Source organism: Numenius arquata, chromosome 9, assembly GCF_964106895.1.
Source record: "Numenius arquata chromosome 9, bNumArq3.hap1.1, whole genome shotgun sequence".
Classification (NCBI taxonomy): Eukaryota; Metazoa; Chordata; class Aves; order Charadriiformes; family Scolopacidae; genus Numenius; species Numenius arquata.
Genome location: NC_133584.1, coordinates 35,775,871 through 35,797,960, shown reverse-complemented (window position 1 = coordinate 35,797,960; position 22,090 = coordinate 35,775,871). Strand labels below are relative to the sequence as shown.

Sequence of the window (22,090 nt, the reverse complement as noted above, 5' to 3'; positions counted from 1 at the left end):
AATGCAGACTTTTTACAATGTTCTCTGATTGGAATTCTTTCTCAGGGTCAAACGATCAAAATACAAATCCATGTTTCCTTGCAATGGTACCAAGTGAAGTTAGGAAGATGGTTAGAGAAGCTATCATATTAAGCCTCCAAACAAGGTCCCCTTCAGGGAGCTCTCATTAGCACGATGCAGGTAACAGCTACCTGACTGCGCATATCCCCATTCACTTTGCAACAGCACCCATCCCTGTAAATAAGAGCAATTGAATTGAAGTGGGTTTTTTCAGAAAACTGATTTTTAATTTGTCCATTGACTAGAGTTCGATTAATGGAAATACAGCACTTTTAATTTTAGCAAACCTCTGTCCACTTTTCATAACGAAGTGTATATTGCCTAGAATAATAAGAAGTTTATAAAGTCAAATACTACCTTAAACTGAGTTTGAGCAGTTTAGGATTGAGCCTACCTCTCCGTTCTGAAACAAGAAGAAACACAGTTTAAGAGTACAGCAATATTTGTAATAAGCAAAATCCATTCATTTGTAAACACTACGAAAACCAATCATAAATTTAGGGCTATAACTGTCAAGGAATTATAATGCAAAATTTTATAATTTCTCAGACTTATGTGCAGCTGCTATCAATACATATGAATTTTCAGTTCATTTCATTTATGGGTCTTTTCAACAGGAGCTACCAGTAGCAATTTTTAAAAGGCAATGACAAAACCAGAATAAATACTGAACCATGTAAATATTTACACACTAAATGTTTAGATTTGGGTCAAACCTTTTGCCAAGATGATGAACCTCTCATCAAAAAAATCCTCTGCTTACTCACTGATGTCAGAGAATGTCCCAAAATATTTCTAAAATCTCCGCTCTCTGCCTGAATCCAGCATCTGGGAAAACATACAGCAGCACAGAGGCAAAGCTGGCTTTTTCTCGCTTTCCTTTTGTGACTGCAGTAGACTCTGCTGTCAATTGAATTGAATTTTCCAGTATCTGCAACACCACAGAACAATCCATCCCCAAATATTTCAGCATACCAACCATTAAACTGTCTGTCTTAATGGTTTAGTAGCCACCATTAGCTGCACCACAAACTGGATTTTTCTAATGCATGCAGTCACCACAGAGTTCATACACAGTCTGTGGAGAGAGACAGCTTCCTCTGTGTTCCATTTTCATCTTAGGCAACCTCTAGAGAAGGTTATCTTTCTTCATAGATCATAGAGGGAGCTTAAAATTACTATGCAGCTAGGTATATCCAGGAAAGAGGATTAATTCAGGCTGTAATTAGTATGTACAGCTCCTGCTTAGTTCAGGAGCTCTGAGACAACCACATTCTGACAGCATATGACCACAAAACACATATTCCTTCTTGGAGATTATCCAACATTTTTATTTTATGGAGGAATCTAGAATTTCAAGGGTAAAGTCCAAATTTAATTTACGAGAACAGCAAGTGAAACTAAACTGGCAAAAGGCTACCTTTTTGCTTGGACTTCTTGCCAAATTGCACAGAAGGCAAGATATGATGGACTTTTTGGTGTTTGCTTTCATTATGCAAATTTTTTTTCATTTGTTTATTTTTCCTATCCTACTTCTATTTTGTAAAGAGCAAAAAGATATGCAGTTAAAAAGCCAAATACTAAATTACTTTGGGATTTAAAAACTAACTTTACAAAAGTGTTCCTGAACCCATTAGTTCTTGATACTGTCAGATTTCAGAACAGCTAATAATCCACCCACCTACTCATTACTTAAATGAAAGCTGTGAGCTTTGAAGAAACCCTGATAAGGAGGCTGATTGCAACAGACACACTGGCCCCAAACAAATAGAAGAAAAACAGACTAGCTGGGGGTCTGACAAAAAATAAAATATCTGGGTATTGAGGATTCACAGGTTCTATTGTCCAACTGGCAAAACAGTCCTAATACCAAACCAAATCACAACAGGAAGAATATGAGTTTACACAGGAAGACACGGGTGTCTGATTATCTTTAGCTCAGTTTGCTTTAGACACCAAAGGAGGATATTTCAAAGGAAAATGTACGTATAAAACAATCTCTTGCTTATATTTTGAGATGGGAGCTGAACGCTTCTGAAAATCTGGCTCCAACTGTGTGTTATTTTTACCAAATCTGTTTGCATGTGTTTTACATTTCATTGCATCATTAACTCTAAGTAAGAGGGCAAAGAGAGGGTTCAAAGGATCCCTATAAGCTTCCTAATTGTGTACATGACTTATAAAATCATCAGGATTTTATTTTTGTCTTATCCATAACATACTTCATGAAATCTTGGCAACATTTCAGTTAATGGGATATTTAACACAGACATCAGCATAGATACTTCTGATAGGGAAAGGTGATCTTAAAACATGGGTTTGTTGGTTATGTACAAAATGTTCAGAGATTAAATGACCTGACAAGTAGCAAGAAGTATATCAGAGAAGTTAAAAGGTAATATCTAAAGCATTTTACACTGCTGTAACCTAGTATTTTTTCTAATTTATAATGTTTAAAATCTTAAGTTGTAACAGAAGATTCTGAGATCCTTCTACAGTGCTGTCAAATTTCCACATCAAATACCTAAACTAAAAAAAAAAACATTTTAAATATGTTTGTGCAAAAGTAAGGCTGAAAACAGACAAGTTCGGTGTCACTTGATACTGCACAGGTAACAAGCATTTGTTTGCACCAGCTGAATCAATGCAGTATTACTTTTTTTAAGAATTCACTGAGTCACCTTTAAACCGTGATCTGTAAGAAATGCCAGATAGTACTCAAAAGTGTATCTGTCATACTCACAAATCCTGGGATCTCACAGACTGTTTCTCGATTATTTTGCTCTGGGTCACAGTAGATTCGCAGTTTTTGTATATCAAACTGTAATTCAAAACATAAAAGACTTTTTTTAGAGAAAGTGTTAATAGTCTGATATTAAGTTAAACTATATTCTTCTTAAATTGTACCATCCACAAGATTAAAAAAAGAACAAAGTATTAAAATGCAAGAAAAGCTGAAAGCTCTGTGCGTCCACTACTTTTCAAAATCAATTAAAGATGTAGAAACATTTTTACTCAGGCTACTCACAATGATTAATATCTGCAACCAATTAAACATTCTATAATAGAATTATTTAAAGAAAAATAATCAATCCAAGATTTTCTTTCCTAAAATAGTAGAAATCACTCCCCCCTCCCCCAATCCTTGGCAAGAAATCCAAACACGCACAGCACGAATTACACCGGCTGCCAATACTACTGGGAAACAGGGAGATGGTTTCAGTTGCTCTTCCCTTATCTACCAATGCTGTAACCCCGTTGTAGAAGGCCACCAAATTTGTCAGGCTTGATTTGTCTTTAGTCAAGGCATGTTGGCTGTCACTGATCACCTCCTCATTTTCCATGAGGTGATCAGTGATCATGAGGCCTTATTACAGTTTCCAGGGGGATCTGCCCAATGATCTTGCCAGTGACTGGCCTGAAGTTCCCCGGGTCTTCCTTTTTTCCCTTTTTAAAAATGGGAGTTAAGTTTCCCCGTTTCCAGTTAGCAACTTCACCAGCCTGCCACAGCTTCTCAAATATGATGGATAGTGGCTTAGCAACTTCATCTGCCAGTTCCCTCAGGACATGCTGGTGCATCTCATCAGGTCCCACAGATAGTCCTTAGATGGTCTTGAACATGATCTTTCCCTACAGTGGGTGGTTCTTCATTTTCCCAGTCCCTCCCTTTTCCTTCTGCAACTTGGGCAATGTGGCCAGAGCACTTGCCTGTTAAGACTCAGGCAAAAAAAATCATTGAGTACCTCAGTCTTCTCCATATCCCAGGTAACCAGGTCTCTTGTTTCCTTCCAGAGAGGGCCCACATTTTCCCTAGTCTTCCTTTTATCACTGTTGTACCCGTAGAAGTTTTTTCTTGTTGCTCTTGACGTCCCTCGTCAAACTTAATTCTATCTGGGCTTTTAGCTTTCCTAACCTGATCCCTGGCTGCTTGCCCAACTTCTCTGTATTGTTCTCAGGCTACCTGTCTTTGCTTCCACCCTCTGTAGGCCTCCTTTTTTCATTTGAGTTTGTCCAGGAACTCCTTGTTCACCCATGCAGGCCTCCTGGCATTTTTGCCTCACTTCCTCTTTGTTGGAATGCTTCACTCTTGAGCTTGGAGGAGGTGATCCTTGAATATCAACCAGCTTTCTTGGGTCTCTCTTCCCTCCAGGGCTTTATTCTATGGTACTCTGCCAAGCGGATCCCTGAAGCACCCTGTTTTTACCTTTGTCCTGGGTTGAGAGACACAGGACTAACCTTTCTTCTAATGCTGGGGAAAATTGCACTTTTAGAAGACTCTAGTGTCTGAATTTGTGAAAATATTTACTTTATAGCCAGCCAGGCTCTGTGGGATTCAAGGTTATAGTGTTTTCGAGCCTTTCCAGGTGCAGGGACAAGGAGGAGCAAGGCCTGGGCATTTGACCCAGGCTGGCCAACAGGAGTATTTCATACCATGAATGTCACATCCAATATAAATTAGAAAAGTTTGCTGCGTAGCTGGCTCTCTCCCTGATGGCGGCGGGTCCAGACAACTCCTTGCCCTGGTGCCGGAGCCCTGAGGCCTTCCCTTCCTCCTGAAGCCATTGCGCTCCCAGTGTCCGATACTTGCTGTCCACTGCTGGGAGCGCACAGCTTCCTGCTGATATAGATGGCTGAGTATAATTCCTGTATATCTTATATCAGTATCGGGATTAATACTGGTTCTTTAGTATTATTGTTAATTATTTAGTCTTAGTGTATTAAATCTATTTATGCTTCAACCCTTGTGTTTTCTTTGTGTTCCCCGATTCCCCTTTCCGGGTGGGGAGGGGTCATCGGGTGATAGAATAATTGTCTAACGACAAGAGATTGTTATGGGTTCTCTCAAACCATAACAACCTTAACAGTCCTGGAAAGGTGTTTCTACACTGACCTGTCTCTACTAGATGTAAGATTAGTAAGTTTTGGTGAAGCACCAGAAGCCATCCCTGAAGCTTGAAAGAATTTGGTTTAGAGTTCAGCTGTATAACATAAAGCTTTAAAAACAACCAGTAAAAACACTGGCACCAGGTAAGCAAAGGTTTTTGCCATTCTGCTCTGTCACTGTAGTCCAGAAAAATGTAACCACTGAACTCAGTTTTTCTAGCATAAACTATCATGACTGCAAAGAGAAAAAAGCCCTGTTACACTTACTAAAATCATAGACTATAAGTTTGACTAGCAGGGAAAAAAAAAAGCACAGAAAATTGAGTCTGTTAATACCATGCCTAGTAATATGTGTTTTCAAATTTAAGATGGCTGCAGTTCACACCACTTGAGTATGTACAGAAGTTTATCATCATTACACTGGAAAGCACTTCAGCCAGTAAGATCCTAATGAAACCAAGAACACTCACAAAATATCATTAGAAAGCATCTGATTCAGAGCACAGAAAGAGTATGAAAATTTACCAAAGCATCCCTGAAGAAGATTCTTGTATCATATTTTGTATCCCACTCCAACTGATTTCTTTCATAAGGGATCTCAAAATACCTTTTCACTGAAAGGCGGTATGCAGATTCATTGAAATGTTTCTCTATAATCATAGTTTAAATAGAAATAGCCTGCCAAAGTTTGACTGTTAATGCTTTGCAGAATGCATCACAGTCTGAGAAAGTGGAGAAAGGACATACTTTTTTTTAGATTATAGGCATCATCTGGAAATATAAAATTGCAACCCGAGGCAGATTTTCTACTTTTCTTCTAGTACGCTATCAGAAGAGGATATTATACAATTCAACATTCCTAAAATGTTTTCATTTTTATTTTAGATAACATGGCTTGCTACTAACATTCTTTAACTCAGAAACTGTATTACTGTGAATCTATAAAAGTCCCATTTCTGCAGTAACTTAAGAGAAAAAAACAAGACACAGTAACAACCAACCCACCCTCTAATCTAAACACACAAAACTAGAAAAATGGGATAATCCTGCACCAACAGAGAAAATGCATGAGACAATTACAATTCTGAAATCTCTACATTCCTTCCAATAAGTGCATTTCACAAAGGGGCACTTTTGTCTATGGGCAATGTTACTACCAGAAACGCTGAGTCACACACACAGTATGCCATCCAAGTTCCCATGTACACTTTTAAAATATGATAATAATAAAATTGAAGCCTGGCTAAAAATACACAAAATTCAGGAGTAACTGAGTAAAGACATTTGAAGAGAGTTAATGAAGATGATGCAAAACATTAATATATTTTAATAGGAGCAGTAAGGATCATGAAATCTGAGTACAAAAAAAGCATAGCTTTCCAAAAAACTAAAGATAACATCTACTTAAGTAATTCAGTATTTCTTATTATTGTTTCCATTACTATCAGTCTAATTAGTAACGTTATTACCCCATTGCTACAAATATAAGAAAACTATTTAGCCAACATCTAGAATGCTGTCAACATACTAGTCTTCATCACTGGTCTACACACCCTATACCTACACAGCCTGATGTTTTAACCAGCTTTTTGGTGACTGCAAAGAGCTGAAGGCAAAAGGACTTCAGTGTTCCTCAGAATAGAGGAGAATCTTGGCACAGGGTTTTCAGGGGGAGGAGGGGTCCACAGCAGAATCAAACAGTGGCAGTTTGAGTATCAAATAATTGCAGTACGACAGAAACAGAGTTGATACACCTTGTACTTTCTTCCCAGCTACCGATGGAAAAACTTGATCAAAACTCTGTTCTGTCCCTCTTTTACCAGCATAACCCATGCACCGATGGATGGAAATCATACATAAGTGTCAAGAACAAAGGAAATCCCCTGCTTTGATCCACTGTTTCCCAAATTCAGGTGACCATGTTGCATCAAGTTGGTGTTTCAGAGAAAAAGAATGCCCCTTGAAGTCAGTGAGACCAATTAAGCATGTACCGCACAGGATATATCAGTTTTGCTGAGTCCTCCTTACCATTTATCTTCCATCTTAACTACTAAAATTTTCTCTGTTAAATTTCAGCCTAGTGTAAATTAGAAGAGTAAGTTCACAAAAACGGAAAGCACCAACACACTGTTAACCTACCAGAGAATTCCTGAATTATTGTGGTTTTAGCACACGCTTACCTGTACAGTTTCCTCCTTTCCAGAATACTTTCCTATTTGGGTTAGGCCACTGATGTAAATACCTAACACAGGATGTAATGGCTTCATTTCAATTTCTTGGTCATCTATATACAAAGTTACAAAGTCTTCTGTTACTAAGAGACGAATTTGATGCCAGCCTTCATCAAACAGTGTCTAAGAAAAGTGAAAAAAAATTAGAATTACTTGAAACAAAGTGTCTTCAATTTAAATAACAATAAAACTGCACTTCAACACTTAAAATACTGTTAACGGTTGAGATGACCAACGTTTCAGGTTTTGTCATACAAAGAACTGTAAATTGTAAAGGCAAAAAGTATTTGTCAAGTAATATTATAATTGAGAAGATCATATTTGGTAATAATTAAGCCCTATTTCAAAATTATTTTATAACTCACTAGATTTTTTTCAGTCTATGATCATAAATATGCTCAAACCTGTATTTGTTAAAAATATGAAGCCAGAGGCCTTTTTTTTTTTAAGCAGTGGTATAAAGTCTCAAACACTTCAGATCTTAAATCATAGTGAAAACAAGTTGGTACTTGAAAGTCTTTCTACTTAATCTCCTATGAAAAAAATCTTAAAGATGACATGATCTTGGCAGGAAGAATCACAATATTGCGATGAATAAATCAAATATTACATTCATCATCTTAGAAAAACCTCAGGTTTCTAAAGCTCAAGATTTAGTTTAAACAAATAGCATAGTTCTACAAGTAATAGAAAATGAGATACCTTTAAAGATTTATCTTACCTACCTTAGAAATGAAATTCAACGTGGGAAGAAATGCCGCCTTCTTGAGCCTATTCATTAATTTCAAAAACAATCTAGCTCTTTAGCCTACCCTAGACTAGATGCTTATCTTTTATATAGCAAAATTTAAGAGAGATTGGTATTTAATCAGTATTTAATATTAAATTGGTATACATAAGAGTAAACTGAAACATACATCTTTCAGTTTCTTATATATCTTTGTTACGTTTTGCAGACACAAACAGAAATGAAGCTTACTTCACTTAATAGTATATACCCTTAGATAGCACCTCTAATTTATTTTCATTTTAGATTTTTTTATTTATTTACAATGGCTCTTAGTACAAGATAAAAAATAAACAACAGATCAGAATATATAACATCTCCATTTTCCTGAGCAAAAGTGATAAATTACCATAAAGGTTTATTAAATTGTCATAAAGGTTCATTAAATGCATAGTGACATTTATAGTGCTTCGAGACATACAGCTCTAAAAAGGGCATAAAATTATTGTTCTCCATAGGCATGGAGAAACACACAAAAAAAAAAAAGCAAAAGTTTTCTTCTCATGGTGAAGTTCATGGACACCTGGGACTGCAGGAATAAGATTGATTTGTCACTGTAGCTGCCAGAAAAAATTAAATACAAATTTTCGGATTGAGTTGAAACTGGATTTTCTAACAATTTCCAGTAAATCAAGTTTAACACTGCTTCTTAAAAACAAATAAAATTATTTCATCTACAAAAAATTACAAAAAGGCAGAGGAAAATTTGAAAGAAAAAGTAAAATTCTCCATCCAATAATGGAAGAATAAAATACCTCTCCCTAGCAAAAGACCTTCTCTTGTATACAAGTCCTTCCTTCTCTGAGGATTTATATTTCAAATTCCTTCAGCCTGATTTGGAGTAAGGATTCGAATGTAGGCCACAGGTTCCCAGAAAAGTTGGACCCACTTGGCCACGAAGGGCTCCAGCAGGAAATCTTTTCACTCTTTGTCTGTTCAACCATCCCTTTTTGTTCATTTAAATAATACTCCCTGCAATAGGAATGGGAATCTCTGGGTAGCATACTCCTGTACTGCTACAAACACACCAGTAGAAATATTCAATCTCCTTCCCTCTGTCTCACATGCAACCGAGATCATCTCGCTTGCAAGAGTTGAATACTGAATGAAAATTACTGAAGAAAGATTGAAGGAGAGCCTTCAGATTACACTAGAAGACAATAAAATTGGTTTGCACAAAGTGGGGAATCCCTTCAGTGGGAAAAATAAGTAGCTGAAAGGAATTTTTATTCAACAGAGAACTAGACAAACCCAGACTGAACTCTTATTTTGTAAGCTGCTATTTTCTGGAGAAGAAAGTAAATTCTGTCACTATGTATTTTCAAGGAATTTAGACACTCCCTCTCTAAAACTGGACTGTTTTCATTCACATTTTCTAGTCTCTACATCAAAGGCAGAAAATACTTTCCAGAATATGTTAAGCAAGGAGCTATGTGACAGAAAAAATAAAAAAAAAAAGCCTCTGTGATCTTCACAATCACCTGCTGGAAACTACTGAGTAGAAAGCACCTGCAAAGCATTTATAGTCACAATCACTGTGGACACTCTGGAAAAAGTACCTCCCATCAATTTTTAAATGCCTAAGCAGCTAAAAATGAGACCATGCATTTTTTAAAAAACATAAAGGTAAAGGAATAACTTGTACTTAAATGCATATTCCAACATGATGATGACTTACTCCTTACCCTTACACGAGGTGCAGCAAAAGTAATAACTTGTGTGCCATTTATTAAACTTGTTGTAGTGAATGATAATGTTTTCTCTTCTCCATTAATAGTGACTGCTATCTGTGGTCTCTTATCCAGACTCAGAATTCTCCACAAATCCCATGTCTTTTTTACTTTAAACCTTTGAGTGGAAACAAACACATAGGATGGAGGCAGCCCTTCTGGAAACACATTCCTAAATAAGGTGGAAAGGGGAAAAAAATAAAAGACAGCACTTGAACATTCGTAAATCTTAAAATAAGCCTCTCACTTTAAGCAAACAAAAAAAAAAAATCTTACTAAATTTAGAAGTGTATTTATAAATTTAAATACCTTGTCAGTTCTGACAGGTCAATACGTGAAGTTACTTCATAAGCTTTTGCATTAGTGGTTGGTATTTGAATTCTCTTTTTAACCTTTTTCTTCACACCTAATCCTATAAGAATGTCAAATCCTTTTTCATCTCGAGCTGCCACTGGAATTCTTGTTGGACAAACAGATTCTGCAAAGTAATAAATGCAAGTATAGTTCAAAATATGACTTTAAATTTTCAAAAAGTAACCTCCCACCTACCTAAGTTTTTGTAGCTGCATTTCAAGAAATGAAAGAGAATTGAGAACTGCCAGCTAACATGAGAGAAGTGACATGCAGAACCCTCAGAGACATGATGTGAGAATACCGAGATGTCGTATTTTACTGCAACTACGCTCACATACTATTTTGAATTGTCACTAATCATAGTTTAAAGATACTACATTATCTGACTAATAATATCTAATTTAATTTCTAAAATTGTAAGGTTTCAAAATGCTAGCCAATTTTACATGCTAATTTCCACAATGCTTGGATTAATCCAGCATCCCTCCCAACTATAAAATTAGGTTGAAAATGGACAAAGGCAGAGTTATCCACAACTATTTCTTTCATCTTCTTTTGCTAGAAATGGACTCTGATCTATTTTGTTTGTTACACTGAAATCTTCTTGAAGGTATTATCACTGGTCAAGTATTGTGTGATATACTATCTGTGGAAAGTAATGTTAGCTGAATGTTATCTCTGTTTAATTCTCTCTACACAAGAACAATACTAGGCAGTGGACCTAAGTTGCCTCCAAAAAAAAAGTGAGATAGCAGAGTGAAATTTAATGCTAAAGTCAACATTGTATTAGAGTAATAAATCAATTAAAAGAAAGCAAACCACTTCTTCTTTTATTAAAATTATGCTAAACTATTTACAATAAATACATTTTCATCATTCATTTCCCATTGTTTCTTCAGAAAAGCATCAGTTCATAGAAAGGGAAGAGGTTAGGAATACATTCCAAAGAAGGGGTGGAGAGTCCTCTCATCTCTCCATCTGGACTGGCCATGGGCTGGAAAACTTATTTTTCAGTGCCAGGGAATTACCAGCTCAAAGGTCCAGATTGGCTTCTCTTTATAATACCAGCAATGCTGCACGGCTTCTTTCAAACCAAGACACGGGCAGCCAGAAGCTACGCCATTGTCTAAGAAAATTCAGCTAAGTGCACAAGCTATCTTTGGTGGGAAAGGACAATCCATCCTGAGGGGACATGCCACAGGTACTTGGGGCAGCATCAAGAAGCCACATACATTCCCCTTAGTTTTCTTTTCCTCCCCACAGCAAAATGTCACCTGCCTGCCAAATTAAAAATATATTAAAAGATATCTGTCTGGTTCTGTAAGAAAGATTTGAAAGAAAGAACTCTCCACCCACATTTTGGAAACTAAAATGTCTACCTTCTGAATGCTTCCAAAAAAAAAAAAAAGGGGGAAATACAAAGTCCAACAAAGTCCAACAAAACTTTCCTTCTCACTCTTCTCAAAACATAGATGCAAGATTTAAGTCAACATACTTAGGCTATTAAGTAAGAGTAATAACACTTTATTTTTTCAGGTTTCTTCACTGTGCATTGTTATCATGGAAACATTTTCTAAACTCATTTATTTCAAAGCTTAATAACAGTCATATTGCCATTAATACAGATTACAGATAATCATAAACACTGACAAGAAAATAAACACAAGAAACTTATATCAGCTACAGTATTAGAAATTTGGTGCAAAATAAAAAAAATAAATGCAAAAATAGGATTATGTGAGAGGGCCATTATTCTGGATTCAATGCCAAAGTAACTATTCTAAACTAATACAATGCAAACTAAGCATGTGTAAAATTACACATTAAGAAACTATTTCTTATTTCCAGTGGCACACTGAAGAATTGCATAAAAACATTCCCAGTAAGGTAGATGTTTTTAGGTCTTCTGGCAGGACTATTTTGATAAGTAACTGAGCTGTTACACAGGATGCAGAAGTCAGTGGCAAAATTAAGAACTGTCTTCCATGGGAAACGGGTTGTGTTTCCAGTCATAGCACCAGTCACAGCAACTCTCTAGCCTACGCTGAAATCTTGCTCCTTTTTACTGTTTTTATATAGTTATCAGATGCTTTATTTTTCTTTCCTGAAGCATAAAATGACTCTTTTGATGTTAAATCCCATCATCTAGCACAGAGGAACTTTTCTCAGCATCTTCCAGACATTGATCTGAGGTCTGCACTGAGTATTGTTTTTAAATGCATTTCCGACACACAATCTTTTCTATACTTTTGCTAGATAGTATTAATACTACAGGAACATTCGACTACCAGAATAAATATTAAATATTCCTTAAATATCTGGGAACTCTTTTAGACGCATTGTCCTTTCTGGATGACAGGTTCAGCAGGTTTTTTCACCCTGCCATACTCTAAAACAAACACTAGAGTTCCCAAAAGGCATAGGAAAGCCCTCCATCCGCAAGGTCCTTTGTAATAGCACTATTTGCCACACAAACCACCAAACCTCAACCTCCTTTTTCCAGAAAGGAAATACTGCTCCTATGCTCTTGTATCTATGGTCACATAATAATGAAGCTAAAAACACCGCAGAGTAAAGGGTAGCATTTTTTCAGATGTTAAAACAAAGACAATCCAGAGAGAACTGCAACATTTTCAAGCAGTTTCAGTTTCACAGCCAAATCTTTGCTTCTTTGCCCTTATGGAACTTCCTCTCTGAGAGTCAAAGTGAATCTTAACAACATGAATAAAATAAGCCACCACTCAGATATAAAATTTCCAGTTTACTGGTCTTTCAGTTCACCTGCTAAAGATGTTGTGGTTAGAAATGAAGCTGCCAACTGGCTCTGATCACTCTTTGAGAGAGGCATCTCAATGCTGACACGAGGGAGGAGCACAACGTAAGAGAGTGGAAGCAAAGGGTCACTTCAAGTAAAACAGTAAGTACACTTTTGTATATGTAGTCAACATTCACAGACTACTGCTGTAAGAGTCATGTCAAATATCACAGCTGAATTTTAAAGGATACTAGTCAACTTAATTCCAAAAGCAGAAAATCCATCTTGACAAAATATGTCACTTCATCTAAACTTTATTTAAAGAAAATATTGTGCTTATTTAGGGGAATTTCTCCCTGTGTAAAGTTTTATTAAAGAATTTAGCTGCACTTAGCTGATTTAATTTTTGGACTGACCACCTTACTACATCAGCCACAAGGAATTATTATGATTTTCATAAGCGTATCAAGAAATAAACACTATTATCTTCAACTTAAGTATCATCATATTTTTTCAATGAGGTCCATACTCAAAGTGAGAGCAAATGAAAACTATTTTTCATTCTTACTAAGTGCAGAAATACAGCACAAGTGAAATATGACCTCCATCAATTCTTGGTAATAAAACACGTAAAAAATAGCACTGATAAATACTCTCTGTATAACAGAGTCCTGAGTGATGTATTTTAAAAGCAATTTGCTATCTTTTTTATATATATGGGAAAGCCATTGTTTTACAAAGTTATCAGAAAACTCAATGCAGTAATGCTGCTAGCATTCTAAAGCTAAAAAGTCATTTTACAATGTTGCTCTTGGCTAATTCTTCTATAAAATCCTTCTGAAAAAGATCACAACAACAATTCCAGGCCCTTTTGCCAAGACTCTTTCTTCTGGGTTTTTCAACACATCCTAGCAGAAGAACTCCTGTTTGTAATGATAGGCTATCCTCTCAACTGTCAAGAAGAAATGCTCGATTGTGGATCAGTATCAGCCACACCTAGGAAAAGGATAAAGTAAGCCCTGTATTCTCAGCACTATGAGAATTGCTCAATTATTTCATGGTTTCTAAACCTTATCAACGCAAAAAAATTGGGGCTAAGGGCAAAATGCTACATATTGAAATTAAACACACACTGTGTTAAAGCACCCAAATAAACCTCTTTGTTTAATGGATAAAAAGCATTTTGGGAGGGATTTCCACAAACAAGATCAAAATGAAAGAAGATCATAGTAAAGGTTTTTAGGTTCCCTATGTTACATTAATCATGTGTTCTGCCTGTGAGATAAAGAAATATGGGTAAAGGACTACATTCTGCACATCTAAAATACTTTATAATCAATTACGTACCTTCACAGAGTTTCTGCTTTATAACTTCTTTGATTCTTGATATTGCAATATAATCTTCAACATAAAACACGTAAGTTGATGAAGGTTTGTTGGCAATAGCTTTAAGTTCATCCTCCTCGATTTCTGAGCCAACACCAATAGCAAACAAAGTGATTTTATTTTTCCTTGCTTCTGCTGCTACATCTTTGACTTCATCTTGGGACTTTCCATCAGTGAGAACAACCGCTATTTTTGTTAAAAATCTTGAAGATTTTGCAAAAAGATGGTCAAAGGCAAACTGAATAGCTCTTCCTGTTCTTGTATTTCCTCCCAAATAGTGTATGGACTCCATTTCCCTAATGAGGTTCTTGGTGGATTCATGAGTTCCAAGGGGAATTTCAAGTACAGGGTAATCACTGTACTGGACAACTCCGACTTGAATAAACTTTGGCCCTATGTCAAAATTTCGTGTAATATTGACAAGCCAGCTTTTGATTATTTCAAAGTTTTCTGGGCCAACACTGTAAGAGCCATCTAAGATAAACACTAAATCCGCCGGAGCAGTTCTACAACCTAAAAAAAAAAACCAAACAGGTATTTTAATAAACTCTTTCACTTTCTTCTTCTACAGGAAATACTTTTCATATCAACTATTGCTTGTATTAGAATGTCTATTGACAAAAACATTCCATTTTTAAAAAATCAGCCGAGTTTATCAGAGAAAATAAGATTGTTTCCGTAAGCCACACAGATCTAATGTGGTATCTGAAAACCACACCATCTTCTGTTTTTTACATTATCACCAGAAACAACTATGAAAAATTCTGGAATTCAGTTCCTTAGCTGGCAATTGCATTTCATGCAATCAGCAGAGAGGAATACATTTTGGGTTTTTCCATATCTCTTTGTCTGCAGAGATAATAAACTTAAAACCTCATTTTTGTTAGCAAACCAAGCACACTGCTGAGGAAGGCTACAGTCTGAACACTCCAGAATTCATCAGTAACATCCAGTTCTTTTACATATACATTTTAATAGACTTCTGACACTGCTACAAGGCATTTACAAAACTAGCTATTACAAAATCCTGAATCTCTACTGAATGTTGCTGGTAGCATATTCTGATTTTAGAAGAAAGATGCTCAGTGATCGAGTTCAACCTCAAGAATATAAGATCACATAAGCATTTAACAAATATAACGTAACTAGCTGATGACTTAGGCATGGATTCAGCTCTCCTAGCTGTAGTCACTTACAAATGGAGCTCTTAGAGCAAATTGCTAACTAGAGGCCATGGACTGACACAAGCATTTCTATAGGACAGTTCTATCCATCTTTTATGCACGTCCTCAGATGGAGGGAATAACCCTCTAGAGAAGAGATCACCTTCCATTGACTGTGAGAGGAGCATAGACAACTGACACATGAGGTGCCAAGGAGATGGACAAAATCAGGAGAGATTATTTTGATTCCATGGCACATGGGGCATGGGGGTTGCTGTGTATTACTGTGCTTTCTGTTTTGTGAAAGGCTGCAACTCCACCACAGAACAAAGAGCTTTAACTTGTCCTGGCATCTGCCTATGGACACTTCTGTTCAGGTCAAGATTTCACCTTCCTCGACCACAGTTTGCTGGAGAGATGCTTTTGCAATGCAGGTGGTGGTGAAGAGAAAGGACACTGGGAGAAGGAGCAAGGGGCAAGCAGAGTGCATCACTCTGTGGTGTAGAGATATGAATCACAGAGTAATTTCAGTTGGAAGGGACTTTGGACATCACTGGACCCTGCTGAAAGTAGGCCCAGCTTAGAGCAGGTAGACTGAAAAAAAACAGATGTCTTTCTAGAGACCAACAGGAAGGTTTTGGAGTTTGTTGTAAAATACTGAAAATTTCTGGACTGAGAGCAAAACTGGAGGAAAAAGACAAGACCTACCCTGAAAGTATCACTGTGGCCAGAGGAAAATTTCCCACACTTTGTTTATTCAGCCACTTTGTCTTTTAAAAAGCTACCTTTCTTTAACTTTTTGTTTTCCATAAACCAGATTTAGAGTATAAAGCTTGGTTTGGTGGGGTTTGAGATGCTAATTTTGATGAATATGCAAGAAGGTCTGTCCCGGAGCTGGGGTGATCTCAGCTTACTCTCACAGAACCTTTATTTTTCTAATTTATTTTCTCTCATAACATTAAGCTATTCAAAACATGACTTCTGAAAAACTAAAAATACAAATCATAGAATCATAGAATCGTCTAGGTTGGAAGAGACCCTTGGGATCATCGAGTCCAACCATCTACCCCACTCTACAAAGTTCTCCCCTACACCATATCCCCCAACACCACATCTAAACGGCTCTTAAACACATCCAGGGATGGTGACTCAACCACCTCCCTGGGCAGCCTATTCCAATGCCCGACCACTCTTTTTATGAAAAATTCTTTCCTAATGTTCAGTCTAAACCTACCCTGTTGGAGCTTGAAGCCATTCCCTCTCGTTCTGTCATTAATTACCTGTGCGAAGAGACCAGCACCAGCCTCTCTGAAAGTGTCCTTTCAAGTAGTTGTAGAGCGTGATGAGGTCTCCCCTCAGCCTCCTCTTCCTCATACTAAACAGTCCCAGCTCCTTCAACTGCTCTTCATATGATTTGTTTTCCAGGCCCTTCACCAGCTTCATTGCCCTCCTCTGCACTCGCTCCAGCACAAAATGCAAGATGCAATGCTCAAGATACAAGTTTAAATCAAGACTGGAGCTCTAAAGTTCCATCTGCCACTTTGGGCATTTCCAAGACAATAAAAGAAATAAAGATATTCCCTTCTGTCCTGGTTTCATCTGGGATAGAGTTCATTTTCTTCCTAGTAGCTGCTGTGTTTTGGATGTAGTATGAAAATAATGTTGGTAACACATATTTAGTTGTTGCTAAATAAGGCTTATATTGAGTCAAGGACTCTTTCAGCTTCCCATAGAAGCTGAAAGGGAGCACAGACATGACAAGCTGGCCAAAGGGACATTCCATACCATACATGTCATGCTCAGTATATAAATGGGGGTTGGCCGGAAGGCAGGAATGCACAATTGCTGCTCAGGATGAGCTGGGCAACCAATCATCACATTGTGAGGAACTGTATTGCATCACTTATTTTGTATATTTTTTTATCACTATATCACTTTATTTTCTCTCCTGTTACTGTTCTACTAAACTGTCTTTCTCTCAACGTACAAGTTTTTTTTTTTTCCTTTTTCTCCCTCTTCTCCCTGCCCTAGTGGGAAGGGGGAGAAGAGAAAGAGTGAACAGCTGTGTGGTCCTAGTTGCCAGCTGGGGTTAAACCATGACACCTTCTTCAAGGAGAAATATTTAAGTTACTTATCATATATGATAGGATTGTCACCAGGAAAATTATAGTGGAAAAAAATGACCATCAACAGAAGTGTTCATGTGGACTTGAAAATGAATACTATAAATTCAAGGCATGCTTTGAAGTTGTCCTTATCTGAAATATAAAAATTAAGACTTACTTGCTCTTGTTTCACCATCTTCAGCTGAGATGTAATCATGAAGTAGCAGAACTAATAGCATCTGAAAAAATGTTACTATCTGTGCCATGTGTATTGTATTTTCAAAGTCTTGAGATTAAACTAGATGGGGAAGAAGTGACAAGAAAATACAGCATTATTATATCACCAAAAAATCCAGACTTCTGTGCTTTAAAACCTGTGGATGAGGAACAACCTTGAATCACATCTGCAAGCGCAGATGTAAGGCCAGCCTGCAATGGACCACAGACCCAAAAAGTGTTGTAGGCATGCAGGCCCAAAACTGAGATTGTAAACTCAACAACACTCACCAGCCTTTCTGTGGAAGCTCAGTTTTCATCAAGACACATTTATATACTTCTCCTGCTAGGTAAAGACATGAGTAGGTTATTTTCCCATATTTATGGGAAAATCTCTAGACCATGGGAAAAAAAGAAGCTCAATTCAGGACAAATTTTCGGTAGTAGTGCAGTGCAATTCATTGCACTAGCCTTCAGTGTCACTAATTTAAGGATTTCACATCTAGCCAGAAGACTAAATCATAGAATCATATAATAGTTAGAGCTGGAAGGGATCTTAAAGATCATTGAGTTCCAACCCCCCTATTATTCCTAGATAAATAGGAATCATATTCCTATTCCCCTGAATATTCCTCTTCTCTCTACAGTCTTTGCTTTGTCAGTCATATTAGTCTTTATCTATTATACGCTAGTTTATGACTAACTTTCTTGCTGCTTTTTTCAGCCCATTTCCTAGAATTCAATTGCCTTCCTTGAATAAGGCCATTCCATTTTCGTATCTTTTTCTTCTAGTCATAAACCTTTACTTACGCCCATACCAAAGTGATCTACACACTCACTAAAACATATTTGTTACACAATAAAATTAAAAGTCAATATATTGGGTGGGGGATTAAATTTGTCCTTTTTATTTTGCTAATCTTTAATTTTGAACTCTTCAGGATAAACAAGCTGTCCACCACATTACCAGAATAAGGTACTAGTAGATGTTCTGAAACTTCTGTAGTGCTGGAAAATATTATTCACCAAAAATATACCAAAACACAATTCAGCATGACTATTGCAAATGTCTCTTAGGAGAAGAAATAGGTAAGTGGAAAAAAATAGTCATTTTCTTTTCCAAGACTAGTTATGAGAGTAAACTGAAGAGAATGCCATTTAATCACTATAACACACTGAGTAGCCATCCAGCAGCCAGTAAGATGTTATCTGCAACAAAATTCTACACCAATTAAATGTAGAACTTCCTCTCTAAAAATGTATATATTGGCATGATGTTTTTACGAAAATTATTTGGGAAAAAGGGATTACAGAGTTGTGGGGGCAAGACAATAACAAGTAGAGAGGTAGTAATTTCAAAGTCAGGTTCATTTATGGTAGATCCATGATCTGTATTAGCCAAATAGAAGATGTGCCACAAAATCAGTAAATTGATTTATTCTGGCTTTTCAGTCAGCTGCTTTGCTTTTACCACTGCTTATAAAGCACTCATTCCACTAAGACAAAAAAAAAAATAAATCACCTCTACAAACAACCTCAAGAAATGCATAAAAGTCAATTCCCAGGAAATACTACTCCTACCTATTATAATCCCCCAAAGTTAAGAGCGCATTATTATGTTATTAAATATCACCTCCAGGTTACAGATAATTGCAAGGTAACACCATACTTTGTTATTCATATTATCTTGCATCAGAATTGGTGAGAAACCAGATGAAGCACTTTGGGATCTATGGGATAGGACATAAGATTCACTGTTCCAATGATGCTACACAAATACTGGGATGTCAACTTCATTTAAATAAATTAAGTCGCAGTTTCTTGTCCCAGCTATTGGAAAAAAGATCTGTTTAAACTACAAAATGAAGCATATGTAATTACACGCAATAGGCATGTAATACATGAGAAAATCTTACCATAGTAGAAATGGACAATTTAATCTGGTTATTTCAGACTTGATGGTTTGTAAGATTCATCATTTGAAAACCACATCCAGCCTTTTCCATGGCAAGTGTTTACTGAAGGATAAAACACATCTCTCACAAGGTCAAATTGAGCAATACCAAAGAAGAACATATGAAATGAAATCTATGTGGGAATTTGAATAGCAAGCAACCAAAGAAGGACAACTGCATCCTTTGAAAATACCAGAAAAACATCAGCCTATAACCAAAAAAAAAAAAAAAACCAAAAAAAAAAAACCCAGGCTACTGTACCAAAAGCTGATATGTACCAAAAATCCACAATGTTGGCCCCAACAAACTACAAAATCCTATAGATTTCTCCCACCAACAACCCCAAAAGAAAAAGGTCCAAAAAAATTGATAAGGAATAGTTATGAAAAAGACGATGAGGAAAATATCACAACAGTATATTAACTAATTTTTGGTGTTTGCCATCTCTGTGGTTGTCTAAAGGGTATTTATGTAAAAAATTTATGTAAAAGGAAAATAAAAAGCCACTTAGTGACTTCACTGCATCATTCTTCACTAAAAAGAGTACAGGGACTGCTACTATTAATACTTCACCTTTTTTTGAAAATAAAGCAGCACACTAAATCTATAAAATTATTTTAACAACACGCTCCCCACAGCACAAAATTTGGCATGTGCTCTGTGCCATAAGTGCTTCAGGTCAGGCGGGGACACCAGGATCGTGCTCTCTGGCTCAGCTCTTTGTTCACCAACCCCTGCAGAAGTCATTAATGCCTTCCCTAAACTGCACCAACTCCTTTCATCTCTGCTCATCCTTCCGCAAGCATTTACCCACTGGTATGTTCAGGGATGAACCCCCCAGATCCGCAGGAACGAGAGAAGCTACAGAGGAGAGGAAGACGCTCAGAGCTGGCTGAGCTCTGGCTGGGTGGGAAGGAGAGAGCAGGGGGCTCCAAGGAAGACCTGTGCCCCTGAGGAAGGAGGTGCTCCACAGAAACACTAATACTTCAACCATGGGAGAGGTGAAATGCTGTGAAAGCAGCATTTACTGGCTGTTCTGGAGTACAGATAGTGTCAGGGAGCCTGGTTTAGGAGCAGAGGGGAAAGGTCATGTCAAAACCACTCAAAATAGGAGATGAGGGGTGTTACAGGGGACCTAGAAGTAAGGAAAGGAAAAATTCATGGGGATATGCTGTGGTGTGCTCCACACATACATCCAGAAGAAATGTGCTGTCCTCTGAATTCTTCTGTTCACTGTTCTCCCTCTACCATTCATTCGCATTTATCTCATTCATGTATATTTTTTAAGCAACAGCCAAAAATTAATGGCACACCCCCCATATGACCCTGCTGGTCAGCTCTCATCAAGTTGTCTTAAAACTCTGTAAAATGGAAGTCCTGAAAGAAAAAAAGGTAGAACAAGAAAGAAGAAATCTTTGCAAGTTCCTCCTGGCCTCAGCCCCACGTACCCAGACAGAGAGAACTGCTGCTCACTGTGCAGCCCTGGCCTCGCATGAGGGACACATCCAAACGCACTCTCACTCCACCAGTAAAAGAACTAATACTGGGAATACCTTCCCAAGCAATCAGGCATCAGTGAGGGGGAGCACAGGAGGAAATTACAGGACAGGAATCATATATGTCTCACTTCTCCCAGTGAAGAATTTCCATTCTTCACTAATGAACTCTACAGCAGCCTTCAGTGTACGTCTTTAATCTTGAAAGACATTAAAGTAATTAAACTATCACATCAGAGCAAGATTTCTTTTGGTGAAAACCATGTTCCAATCTATATTTCTTAAAAGGAATCAGTAAAATAATTGGCAAAACAAGTTTATCTGATTTGCAGAATCAAATTGTATTCCCTCAACGGATCAATTTTCTCATCTACTTATGAGCCCTTCTCTATTTCATTTACAACAATGCCTGAAAAATAGGAGATGCTGGACTTGAGAAATTCATTATTAGTATAAAGCCAAATAACTATTTAGCAGTCGAAAATGGACTTATAAATAGAAACCAAAATTAAAAGGATAAACCCAAGACTTAAGCAAGCAGCCAATAAGGATTCCAGGAATTCTGGAATTCTAGTGTTCAATTTATTGAAAGACTTATTTGAAAGAAAATAATAATATAGCACTGCACTTTTAACAGTAAAAAAAAAAAAAAAAAAAAAAAAGCCAAACTAACAATTCCAGAGACAAAAATTCTATGTCTTGTCAACACAGTAATTATAGCACAGGCAACAGAAGTGTACTTGAAATTACTTACAGAAAATACTTGCCCAAGTGCCTTACTGCAACCACAGAGAGGCCACCATTAATATCAGCCCAGGACCTCTCCATTGACATTGCCAAGAGCCAAAATTCATCACTGCTGATCACGTCCTGAGGGGAGACCTTATCTATGTTTACAAGTACCTAAAGGGTGGGTTGAAGGAGGATGGAGCCAGACTCTTTTCAGTGGTTCCCAGGGACAGGACGAG

At 37.1% G+C, this 22,090-nt stretch overlaps 1 protein-coding gene across 2 annotated transcripts in view; it reads right to left on the bottom strand.

Annotated features, from left to right (window-relative positions):
• Positions 1-17,721, bottom strand: part of COL21A1 (collagen type XXI alpha 1 chain) — an 83,932-nt gene extending 66,211 nt beyond the window's left edge. Inside the window, exons 1-7 of one of the 2 annotated variants that reach the window (XM_074153465.1) lie at positions 17,634-17,721; positions 14,149-14,700; positions 10,002-10,170; positions 9,648-9,864; positions 7,125-7,298; positions 2,804-2,881; positions 455-463 (exon numbers count right to left, since the gene is read on the bottom strand). In XM_074153465.1, coding sequence (XP_074009566.1) covers positions 455-463; positions 2,804-2,881; positions 7,125-7,298; positions 9,648-9,864; positions 10,002-10,170; positions 14,149-14,700; positions 17,634-17,721 — 1,287 coding nt within the window. The remainder of the gene's footprint in view (positions 1-454; positions 464-2,803; positions 2,882-7,124; positions 7,299-9,647; positions 9,865-10,001; positions 10,171-14,148; positions 14,701-17,633) is intronic. The other variant, XM_074153466.1, reaches the window with a different exon arrangement.
• Positions 17,722-22,090: the final 4,369 nt, after the last annotated feature.